Source organism: Myotis davidii, unplaced genomic scaffold, assembly GCF_000327345.1.
Source record: "Myotis davidii unplaced genomic scaffold, ASM32734v1 scaffold743, whole genome shotgun sequence".
Taxonomy (NCBI): domain Eukaryota; kingdom Metazoa; phylum Chordata; class Mammalia; order Chiroptera; family Vespertilionidae; genus Myotis; species Myotis davidii.
In genome coordinates, this window is record NW_006296221.1 from 1,200,038 (window position 1) to 1,212,496 (window position 12,459).

The window sequence follows — 12,459 nt, forward strand, 5'->3', positions numbered from 1 at the left end:
CACCCACAGAACATTGGACTTTAAGCTACACAACTTCCTGGTGGCCCCTCCAAGGAAAAGAGTGGTCAAATTGTACCCGGAATGAGCCAACTTCTTTTATTGTGTTAACTATAAGTCAATTAAATGTTAGGAGAATCCTACCAAAAATGATGACTTTGGTTTTGGAATAAGCCTATTTCTTTTTTTTTCCTAATCTTTATTGTTCAAAGTGTTACATATGTCCCCCTTTGCCCTCTTCTAGCCCATTCCCCACCCCCACCTCAAGCCTTCACCACCCTGTCTGTGTCCACGGGTTATGTATGCAAGTTCTTTGGTTGATCTCCCACCTTCCCTCTGAGGTTCAACAGTCTATTTCATGCTTCTATGTCTCTGGATCTATTTTGTTCATTAGATTCCACATATGAGTGAGATCATGGGATACTTTCTCTTTCTCTGATTGGCTTATTTCGCTTAGCATAATTCTCTCCAGGTCCATCCATGCAATTCTATTTCTTTTTGACAGTAATTACAGAATCCAGCCAGTTGTCTGTTAAGCAAACTCCCAGTTCACAATAATAAAATTATGTCATCAGGCAGCTCATCTAAAGAGAGACTACAGAGCCCTGATAGGTTTGGCTCAGTGGATAGAGCATCGGCCTGTGGACTGAAAGGTTCCAGGTTCGATTCCAGTCAAGTGCATGTACCTTGGTTTCGGGCACATCCCCAGTTGGGGGTGTGCAGGAGGCAGCTGATCGATGTTTCTCTCTCATCAATGTTTCTAACTCTATCCCTCTCCTTTCCTCTCAGTAAAAAAAATCAATAAAATGTTTAAAAAAATAAAATAGACTACAGTAATATGCAAGGCACTCTGGGAAATCTACAATGGAAAAGATGTGTCTTTTCAAAAGCACATACGTTGGGCCTTGACTTACAAGTTTAATTCGTTCAGAGACCGAGCTCGTTAAGGAGCTCATTAACTCAAATTACTCTATCAGCTCAATGCAAAATATCAGCTGAGAGACAGCTGGTATCTCACAAAACTCGTTAGTCAGGACACTCGTAAGTCAAGGCCCCACTGTATAATCTAGTAGGGGCCAGAATGAGCACCAGCGAGAGAAGTGAGTATTCTCACACTCCTTTCGCAGCATCTGGTGAGGCACCTGTCAGAGAATCGCATTCAGTGAGTATTTGTCTCAACAAATTTGCTATTTGCCTTTAAAATGTTTACTTGTATACAAACTAACAAACACCACCCACTCAAATATCTAGTCAAAAATAATTTTGTCAAATAGCACTTCATTGTTATAATTTAGTGCATTTATAAGAAAGGATTTACAAAGGAACCTGGACCGTTGTCAAGTAAAAAGAAATCATTTTAATATGCCCCAGTTCACTTCTATTAATTCAACACTGATGCCTACTATGCATGCATTCCCATTTAGTTTGGCTTGATTCCTATGCATTTATTTCCCAACACGCAGCCACCTTTGGCGAGTTAGTTCATCTGAACTGTTTATTCTTAAAGAGGACAATGAAGGTTGTCCTTAAAGAGTTTTATCAACAGCGAGACCTCTGAGGTTCCTCGGCATGGTGGGTTTTCACTGAAACCTTCTACTTGGAAGATGGCAAAACAGACTCGGATCCTCCCAGGTCTCCTGGTTGCTTGTATTCATATCACAGCACACGGTTGGGTAAGAAGTAGAGACTGAATAATAAGTAGCTCTCCAAACATAGCTGGGCGAGGCAGCTTCATTTGTAGAAAGTAAAGCGAATCACGAAAACCTTCCTAATGGTGTGATTTGTTCCAGGGTTCTCTGGGTATTAAGAAGGGAAGTATTAGTCCTTGTGCACAGTAATGTTTACGGCATTACAGTTCTCTTCTCCAGCCGTCGTTCTATATGAGGTGATTTATCGCACTTGCTGCAGAATGGAGAGCATGAAGATGTCTAATTTCATAATCAGAGCTGGTGACAGCCTTCTCATTTCCTGCCAAATGGATCAGACCACACTTTTAACCCTATAGGAGGAAATGTGAATAAAAACAAGGTTCGTTTTTAAACTTCCTATCACTTCCCTCAACCCTCAACAAACAAAATGACATCAGAATTGGGTTGTGCAATTGACATGCAGTCTGAGAAGGCGGCAAGCTGCCGGAGCCCTGGAATGAACGGCTGGGAAGCCATGGCAGCCACGAGAGGCTTTTAAATGGCTCAGAAAAGGCCCCAAACAGGAAGATATGCCTCTGGCCTACTTAAAAACGAAATGAAAAAAGAATGTTGCCGCAGATTACAAGAGTTTGGGTTAATAGGCTGGAAACCTCTCATTCTCAGCCAACTTGGATCATCTTAAAGTAACTAACCATCCAGCCATAAAGGGAACTTTTGAGCTTTTGTACAAAGCAGAATCCCGCCTCAATTAAAACAGCTCACGAGTAAACAGTGAGGGTAGTGTTTAAATAGGTGCTTGGTAAATAAGTCTGCGAAACAGCTACTCTCCCTCCATATTTAATTGTACATGTTACACTTTTACACCTACTTATCAAAGGCTAAAGAGGAGGGTGCAGACTTGCAAAGAATATTCTGGAGGGAAATATTAAAATGAAATCTCAAGGAGGCACCTATGAGGTGGGAACTGTTGTGAAATACGCAGCAAATCACAATCCAGCCTCTAACTGGAATTTCTCCCGCTGCAAAGCAAACACACACACACACACACACACACGCACGCACACACAACAGTACAACTGAGACTTTGTTTTGATTTTTAAGTTTACCTGGTGGTTGCACGTCTTCTTGAACAATACCAGCCCGGTTTATAGCTTGTTCCTTCTCTGAGAAACACAACAGAAAAATTACTTTTTAGCAAGAAGGGGAGACCGTGGTGGTGGAAAGACTTGTATTTCCATGGGACGACAGGACAACTAGAAACCACTTTATATGAGTGCTTTTAATTCAGAGATGCCATTACTAAAAGTTTTCATGTTATGGAAGACAGCTCCTATAGCAAAAAGCCTGGTTTTTTTTCAGGAAAAGCAAGCAAGCCATATTTCAAGAGAAAAGCTCCCAAATAACAACTCTTCTCTGTGTGCTCAGCATTTTTGGAAAGGCAACAAAACAACCGAAAAAACAATTTTGAAAGGACTGGTGGGCGTGATATTATGAGGGGAAGGCTGCTGAATTGAAGGAACAAGTACAATTAACAGAAAACGATGTAGTTTATATGTCTAAAATGTACTCCACTGAAGGAGTAGGCCCAGAGCTAAATATGCTATGTTTTTGATAGGAAATAGAGCAGAAAATTAATCTTTGGGTGGGTGGCTTTGGTTTGGGTAATTGAAGCTTCCCTAATTGATTGCAGGTGCTGTGCCAATTAGACAGTGCGTGTTAGCTACAGCGGCTTGGCGGATCTCTTTGGCGATGTCCAACAGGCAAGGGCCATGAGAAATTGGGCGTTTTATATCTGTGGGCTTCAAGCACCCTGACACGTCTTTCTGAGTGGTTTAGAATAAACCCAAGGCCTGTGAAGACAAAGACTTATTATTCTAAGTATCGTGAAAAACAAATGGTGGCTTTTCAGGGGAAAGGCTTGGAGCCAAAGGATGTTTACTACTAAATTACAGTAATTAAGTGCTGTAATCAGACCTTCGCTGTAATCAGGCTGACAGTGTTTCTTTAAATCCACATTTAGCTCTTATTTAATATTAGGCCATTTTCTTTACTCTGGCCTCTGAATCCTCCTGAAGTTACACAAGTATAAAGGTATAGGAAACAGGGTTTTGCCCAAGCCAATAGTCATTGAATTTGCTTCTCCGGCGATGTGGCAGAAAGTCAATCCTAAGTGACCTGCCTGATAGTTTTATCAATGCTAAGTTTTGCTTTGGCCAATATACAACTGGGAACTGGGGATGACGTGAATCCTGATATCCGATTCTAAGAGGGACACAGGGAAGACAGAGCATAATGAAGCCCATTACAGACAATGGCCGGCCGTGGTCTCACTGGGCCTCCGTGAAAAGAACGACAACCAAGACCCTCTGGACCAAGATGTGCCAAAGACTTCCTCCACCGGGAGGGAATGACGATGGGGCCTCTAAGGCAGGGGTGGGGAACGTCTGGCCTGAGGGCCCTATAAGGCCTCCGAAATCACTGGGTCTGGCCCTGCCAAGGCATGAAGGGTGAGTTAATTAGACGTTTGACCAAATATAGCATGATAATTTTTAAGTTGATAATTTTGTATGACCCGAGAATGATGTTATAAATACCCAAATGGCCCTTGAGAGGAAAAAGGTTCCCCACCCCTGCTCTAAGGTGTAAGTCTTTCTAATATAACTCAACAGGTGATCTCATTTCCTAAGAGGTTAAAGTCCTAAAAGACGGCTATCAATGGAAAATATCTTTGGGTGAGGATTAACGAAAACAAACAAACAAAAAAGATACATTTTTCCACACCTAAAAGGTCTACTCTCTAGTATTAGGGAAGAGGGAAGTGAGTTTTTTAAAAAACTGATCGCCAGATCAATTGATTGCTAGACCTACGGCTGTAAGGAAATCAGACATCCTGGTGTAGCGAACACATTCTCTGAGAGGCAGGTACTGCAAAGCCAGAGCAGCGGGCGGACTGCCAAGCATCACAGGAAGTTGACTTTTGAGGCAAGGACAGAATGCCTAACTGTGTCTAAGCTCTTATAATGCGATGGAGAACCGAGTAAAGAGAAAGGAATCCCTGTCCTCACACATTCTTGCTAATTGCTAATGAGGTTGGAGAGGCTGAGGATTTAATTTAAATAGGCCATAATCACTTTATAATCCTTGTCCTTATGCAACCACCTCTTCTTCTTCTTCTTTTTTTTTTTAATGGCTTGGACAGGCAATTTAAACCGATTTGCTGAACCAGTTCCTAACAACTGATAACCGGAATTAGCAACCCATCTACATGCCTGGTTCTTCAATCCATTAATGTTTTATAAATACTCTAAGGCCAGAGCAGTCTTATATAAATTCACGATACGACACAAAGACACTGTTTGTGAATGCAGAATGCGCTAAAGGAGCACAAACTGGTCCCTCAGGATTTAGCAAGTACCTCTTGATGAAGCTGCCAGTTAGGTTTCTATTGTGTTATCATTAGAGAAATAGCAGATGTCTATAAACCGCAGCAAAAGGGCAACGCAGAAGTCAGGGGATTTAACTATGGGAACAGATCAGGATAAGCTAATGACTGACTTTTCAGCAATGAGTGTGTGCTTCTACCTTGAGTGAAATGATTAAAACGCAAATATGTGATCCTGGGCCTGGGGCTCTGCAATGCCGGTTGGAAAAGGCCCCGTTCGAGTCTCAGCAAGCCCGACTCTGCCCCCTGGTGTTAAGGCAGTGGTTTGATTTGTAGTTTTAATTGAGGATCCTTACCTCTTAGTCGCAGGGCCAAGGTGCATTATTAAGCTGGTAATACATGCAGACCAGGAGGTTTTTGTATGGTAGTAAAAGAGGTCACCTAATAATTTTTAAGTCTTTGAGAATGAAAACATATCCTTATATTTAATGGCCATATTGTCCAGGTGTAGACTATGACCTCAGGACCCCCCAGCCCCATCTCCTCCTGCCAATAAGCAGCTAGAATAAAAGCAAAGCACAACCTAAGTAATGAGACAAATGGCAACATTTGGTTGTCGGCTAAGTATTAGATAATAGCGTTGTATCGATATTAAATTACCTGGATTGGGTAACTGTACTGTGATTATGTAAGAGAACGTCCTTGTTCGTAGGAAATACATGCTGGTGTTTAGGAATGAGAACTCGCGTATTTAACTTATTCTCAAACGGTTCGGCAAAACAACAGTAATAATTCTACTAATCATAGATATAATTATATACGTATACGTGTCTCTATGTATATGTAGGTATAGATTTGTTATATTTTACGTATGGGGGAGAAAGCAAATGTAGCAAAATGTTAACTGATGCCCTGGCCAGGGGGCTAGGTCGGTTAGAAGTGTCAACCTGTACACCAAAAGGCTGCATGTTTGATTCCCAGTCAGGTCACATACCAAGGTTGTGGGTTCAATCCCTGGTCAGGGATGTTTCTCTCTCACATCGATGTTTCTCTCACACCCTCTCCCTTCCTTTCCCTTTAAAAATCAATTTTAAAAAAACCCATGAGTGAGGATTTTTTTTAAAAAAAGTAACTGGTAAATCTAGGTGAAGGATAGACAGGAATTTATTGCACAATTCTTGGGTCTTTTCTGTTGGTTTTTTTTTCTCTTCTTTTTTTAATAACAAAAATACACAACTGCAAAACAAGTGTAAGGAAGTCAACAACACTGTGACTATTCCACGATGATTACTTCAAAGTAGCTTTTTTCAAATAGCAAATATAAATTTTAAAAACTACTTTCCCAGGCTCCCATCTGCTGCTGTTGCCTGGACACATTCATCATCCAGATGTCCACGGGGTGATCCAGAATTAGACGGGCTCTGGCTGTGAGTGTGAGAGTGAGCCAGCAGCCAAGGGGACCAAATGGCCACTAGAGGCACTGGTTCCTCCCAACCCCGTGATCACTTCTGCTTCCTCACCAGAGTCTAGTCCAGACAGCTCTGTAATGCTGGTTAGAAACGAGACTTGTCTGTCTGTGCATCTCATTGGACTCCATGGTGAAAGGAATAAAAAGCATATTCTAAGCACCTCGCATGTGATAGGGAAAAAGCCCTTCTGGTATGATTTGCGCACCAAGTGATTTCGTGTAACCGTATTCGGACTCTGTACAATATACTGCTAGTTGGGAGCAGCGAGGTGCAGCAAACACAACCGAGAGGTAGGAGAACTGAGAACCGCGGCTCTTACATGTAACCCGTGTTCTGCTATTAAACACTCCTCGCTGTCAGGTGAGAAGCGCAGCAGTAAGCAGCAGACAAGGTTGGGGAGTTAAGGTCGTGTCCACCCAGCAATATGCTACGTGACCTTGGACAAGTCCCCTACATAAATGAGAGGACAAGGAGCACAGGGTCTCTGCAAAACTATGATTTTATGCTTCTGCAGATCTAATAAATTTCAAAATGAGCAGGACCGCAGAAAAGGATCTGACTCTGTCTCATTTCATAGGCTGGCCTGAAATGCCATAGACAGGTTGCTTGAAAAGGCCTTATTCAGAATCACTGTCTAGTTCTGCTATATGAAGACAGATTAGGCTTCAAGCTACAGCATCTGTTCTCAGCCTGAACATGGGCTCTTCAGACAAGCCACGCTTTGCCAACAGGATGAAAGCTAAAAGGCACGTCTGGGATTCCCTCAGAAGCACAATGGTCTCCATACTTCTTGTCGGGGATCACTGACCATGAACACTGACCATGAAGGCCAACTGCATCGTCCCAGTGCTCACTTCAGAACCGACGTAGCACGTGCAGAACTGACCTGCCCTTCACAGAACGCTGAGTCAAGTCTGGCCGAGTCAGTCAAAGAGCTGAAGATCACAGTGAATGTGGACGTGAAATCCCATGAGGCAGTCTTGTGATAGACTTGCCTGACTGTATGGAAGATCTCCCGGGCTTGACTTTACCTCAGCAGCCTTCTCCTCTTTTCTGCTGCACTGTGTCTTATTCCAGCAGAGGCCCCGGAACCTCCCGGACCCCGCACTCCCCGGACCCGAACTGGCCAGCATCAGTCAGGCCAGCCCAGCTGAATGGCCCACGCTGACTTCACACGTGAGCCCTGCATGGCCTCCGCCCCTCCCTTTCCACCGTTGGCAATTCTCAAGGACTGGATGTCTGCCCTGCCCTTCCAAGAACTGTGGGTTTCTCCTAGGTCTGCCCGGAATCACGAGGAATATAAACGTCTGAGGGACAGTCCGAGAGGAAGATCTAACAGGAGAGGCTGAGGGGAGTGGCTGAAAGGCAGGAGCAGAAGATCAAAACCACGAGGACTGGCGGGGCGGGCAGGCACAGAAGCCCAGAGACAGGAGGGTTGCAAGGAAGGAGTGCCCGGCTGGTGTCTGTGCCTCCCACGGACAGACGACCCGACCTCCTGTATTACACAGTGGACAGAAGTCATCACCTGAAGTGCCCACGGCTTCCCAACATCAAACCTAATATAGTTGCGTCCACACCTGCCCCTCCTCTTGAGCTCACAGAAGGGCCCTGCCTCCCGACCAAGGCTCTCTCCTCCATCTGGTCTCACGATCCCATGCCCCTCCCACTCTATGGCTTATCTTCTCTCTCCAGCATCTTTCTTTGTCCAGAGATTCTTTTGGCTCTCCCTTCCCTCCCAGACCCCTGGCCCTGCTGCAGATACACTTTGTCATGTTCTTCCCCATACAGCCAAACACCTTTAGTCAACTTAATACACTATTTACTCTTCAATGCACTGCACTCTGCTTTCTGCCCACCACCAAACCGCCTAAAGCATTCTTAACAAAATGATCTATCACCTTTACCTTTCTTAAAAAATAAAAATAATGGCTATTTTCACTTATCTTCCTGTCTCCACAAAGCCTGACCCTGCTGACCACACCCCTTTTCATGAAGAGCTGTCTTCATGGGGCTTGTGACTACAGCCTCTCCTGGTTTAAATGCTCTCGCTCTGGGGCACCCCTTCTTGGTCCCCTCTGAGGGCCCCCTTCTCCTGACAGCTTGCTCTTCAGTGTCCACCAGCACTCTGGTCCTCGGCCAGCTTGTCCCTCTCAATCTCTGGATGCTGCCTGGGAGCTCTTACCTCAGTGACTCTGACCCCATTCACTGCTGATGATACTGCATGTCTAGCTCCTGCTGGGACCCAGGACCTCAGCTCCAGACTGGGATCTCCCGCCTCCTCTGGGAAATCTCCAAGAGCACATCCTAGCACCTAAAACTCAACACACCCCAAATGCTACTGGCTCATCCTCACCCCCAGAACTGATTCCTTCTTGGGTTTCTGACTAAATGACCTGCACCACCATCTCCTCAGAGGCTGGAGCCAGAAAGCTGGGTGCCATTCTCCTTCCTCTCCCTCCCTTTCCCTGTGGCTACTCAGTCACAAATCCATGTAGCGTGTACTTCTTAACTACAGCTCCTAAAATCAATACTTCCTCCCAGTCCCAGAGCCACCACCCTGGTTCAGGCTCCAGTCACCTCTGGATGTACAGCCTTCCTATGCCTGGCCTTCCTGCCTCCAGCCGGGACCCGCCCAGCCCTCCTTCCCATTACAGAGCAACGCCTACAAAGAATGAATCTCATCACCTCCTTCTCCCGATTCAAATGCTTCAGTGACCCTCCCCTGGCTGGACTCTGAGGAGGCAGAGGGTTACTAAAGTATTGGAATCAAGCGAGATGATCAAATTCAAAGAACAAATGGCATGACAACAGCCACAGCAGAAGACCTGGTTCTCTATACTTTCTGACAAACAGGAACGAATTTTTCCAGTTACAAAGTCTCACCGAAGGAATATTAAGATGTATTTCAGAATGAAGAAAGCTGAAACTAGAAAGGAGTGAGATGCAAGAAGGACTGATGCCTAAAGAATGTGGGTGAAGAGAAATGATCAGCGACTGTAGACACACTGTGATTTAGGGAGCATCACGCACATGGTAGGACTGAGGTTATACATAAGACTAGGATGGGGCTCAGGCATGCTAAGGTATTTGTATATTTCATAGGCGGGTAAAGATATTGACTAACTTTAAACAATAATCATAAAATAATAAAAATAAAATGGAAAACTTTTAAACTACATAGTACAGGAGAGAAAAAATAAAGCATTAAGACACAAAAGGAGAAAAAGGAAGTATAGAGATAGAAAACACAAAATAAGATGGAGAAAATAGAAGTAAACATAATAGTAAACATAATGAAAATGAATTCAGTGCAACAGTTAAAGAGATAATCAGATTGGATTAAAAATCCAGTTTAGCCCTGGCCGGTATCGCTCAGTGGTTTGAGCCTCAATCCAGTGGGGATGATGCTCACAAAGCAGCTACCCCAAAGGGTTGCTATGAGAACTAAATGAGTTAATATATAGGAAGGGCGTGGAAGGTTGCCACACATAGTATGTATAAGGAACTTTTAGTAAATTCTAGTTGTTTAGTATTATTTACCTGTTTAAAAAAAGTCAGTTGTGACTCTCAAATAAGAGTTGGGCAAGTGAATTAAAACTGAGCCATAAAAGTGGGCAGGCGTAGACTGCCTTCCAATTAAAATGCAGACACTGTGGCCACTCACAAAACGGGCACCTAAAAGGCCTGATTTGCCTGTTTCAAGTGACTGAGACAGCCACGGATTCTAGGGTATCCCTTTAAGACTGCTGTTGGGACACAAGGCACAAACCCACACCTTGATCATCAGATCTGGACCAGGATTTCTCAGCCTTGCCACCACTCACATTTGAGGCTGGGTGATCATGAGCATCTGTCCCGGGCACTGCAGAAAGTTTGGCAGCATCCCTGGCCTCTATCCACTAGAGCAGCAGTTCTCAACCTGTGGGTCGAGACCCCTTTGGGGGTCGAACAACCCTTTCACAGGGGTCGCCTAAGACTATCAGAAAACACATACATAATTACATATTGTTTTTGTGATTAATCACTATACTTTAATTAGTTTCAATTTGTAACAATGAAAATACATCCTGCATATCAGATATTTACATTAGGATTCATAACAGTAGCAAAATTACAGTTATGAAGTAGCAACGGAAATAATTTTATGGTTGGGGGTCACCACAACATGAGGAACTGTATTAAAGGGTCGCGGCATTAGGAAGGTTGAGAACCACTGCACTAGAGCCAGTAGCGCACTCACCCCACCCCACCCCCAGTTCTGACAAGCAAAACGTCTCTAGATAAAACCAAATGTCCCCTGGGGGACAAAGTCATCCCCAGTTCAAGGCCAATGCTCTAGTCTTCAAAACTGAAACTTTTCTAGTAGGACCCAAAGCAGATGCCCTTGTCCCATGTTCAATTCTAGAGGCTGCATCAAACAGCCTGTGACTCCGATCCAATAAGGAAGGATGATGGAAATAGACTATGCTGGGCTTCACACAGTCCTACATCCCCCCCCGAGCAGGCCTAAACTGCAGTCGGACCAGGCACGGTACCTAGCTGGAAGGCAGAATGCAGAGGCCATTTTAATCTTGGCTGATGAATAGAAGCTACAAGGGAATTTAAATGTGTATTTAAAATGCTCTGCCTCCATAAACCAAAGGTTGTAGCATTTGTAATGGGCAGAGCATTTATACGGAGCTTTTGCCTTCAAATCGCCAAGCTATCAGCTTCTGCTAATATTCTCCAGGGGCACGGTTGGCCCTCTTCCATCTTCAAGATGATTCAGGTTTCCTGGAGAACAAAATGAGCCTCTAATGCCTAATATTTTTTCTCTGACAGATGGTTTCAGATGTATCAAAGTGCTAATCCTTGCTGAGGTATAGGTCTCAAGGAAGGAGAGTTTGGCTTTTAGTATGATAGGACTTGAATGATTAAGGAGGAAAATTACTCCCAGGATATATTCACCATTGTCATGTGAGCAACCAGCTTAAAATGAAGACTGCAGAATCTGAAAAAAGATTTGAGGAAAGAGAGGAAAAACTAAAAAACCCAGGTTAGCAGTTTAGATTTGAAACATTTCCGCCCAAAGACATCTCTGGGAGTGGAAATGAAGTTGCCAATAAAATCATCTTCAAGCTCAGGAAGATTAGGGTTCAATCTGTCCCCCGCAAAATCATCATTTCAGCTGCAGTGTGTGCAAGCTCTGGAGACAGAGGTCTGGGTCTGAATATCTATCTGCCTTGCCACTTAGGAGCTGTGTGACCTTGGGCATGTTAGACAACCTCTCTGAGCCTCAGTTTCCCCACCTGTATGACGGGTAACAATACCTACCTCAAAATGAGGTTAAAATTTAATGACCCAGTGTATGCCTAACCGGACACATGATAAGCATTCAGTTAATGTTAAATGTCAGTATGAACTAGTATTGAGTGCCAACCTACTAGGTGCAGGCTGCTTTCATGACCACCCCTGAGTCTCAGGGGAGGTGAGGGTTTGATTTTAGGTATCATAGAAATAGTTATTTGCTCAGGATCCGAGAGACTGAGTCATGCATCTACGGTTACAAAGCTGCACACAGCAGAATTCAGACCCAGGTCAGCCTGACTCGGGAGCCGAGATCCGCCCGCGTCACCACGTGGAGAAGACGGGACAGGGAGTTACTGGGAGTTACTAGGTCACCACACGCGGTCAGAGGTCACTCACTGTATTCCTCCGGCCGCATTAGGGGCCGGAAGTAGATGGGGTAGAAGGCGGCGCCGATCAAGGAGATGAAGCCGCCGAAAATGAGCGCGGTCCGAAGGTTCCGGGACATGGCGCCCGCGGGAACTGGCCCGGCTAGCTCTGAACCCCGCAACGCGGAATCCCGCTCGCGCTGCCGGGTCCTGACCCGGCTCGGAAGAGGCGGAGCCGCTTTCGCTTCCGGGCCTGGGGGCGTGGCCAGGAGGCGGGGCGGGGCGAGGCCCGGGTGGGTGGGGCCAGA

At 44.8% G+C, this 12,459-nt stretch overlaps 1 protein-coding gene across 1 annotated transcript; it reads right to left on the reverse strand.

The window, feature by feature from the left end:
* Positions 1–1,334: 1,334 nt before the first annotated feature.
* On the reverse strand, positions 1,335–12,407 carry SMIM20 (small integral membrane protein 20). Its single transcript, XM_006771036.2, has 3 exons — positions 12,183–12,407; positions 2,753–2,809; positions 1,335–1,996 (listed from the first exon to the last, which is right to left on the reverse strand). The coding sequence occupies exons 1-3, from the start codon at positions 12,289–12,291 to the stop codon at positions 1,959–1,961; spliced, it is 204 nt and encodes a 67-aa protein (XP_006771099.1). The 5' UTR covers positions 12,292–12,407; the 3' UTR covers positions 1,335–1,958.
* Between the last annotated feature and the right edge of the window lie 52 nt (positions 12,408–12,459).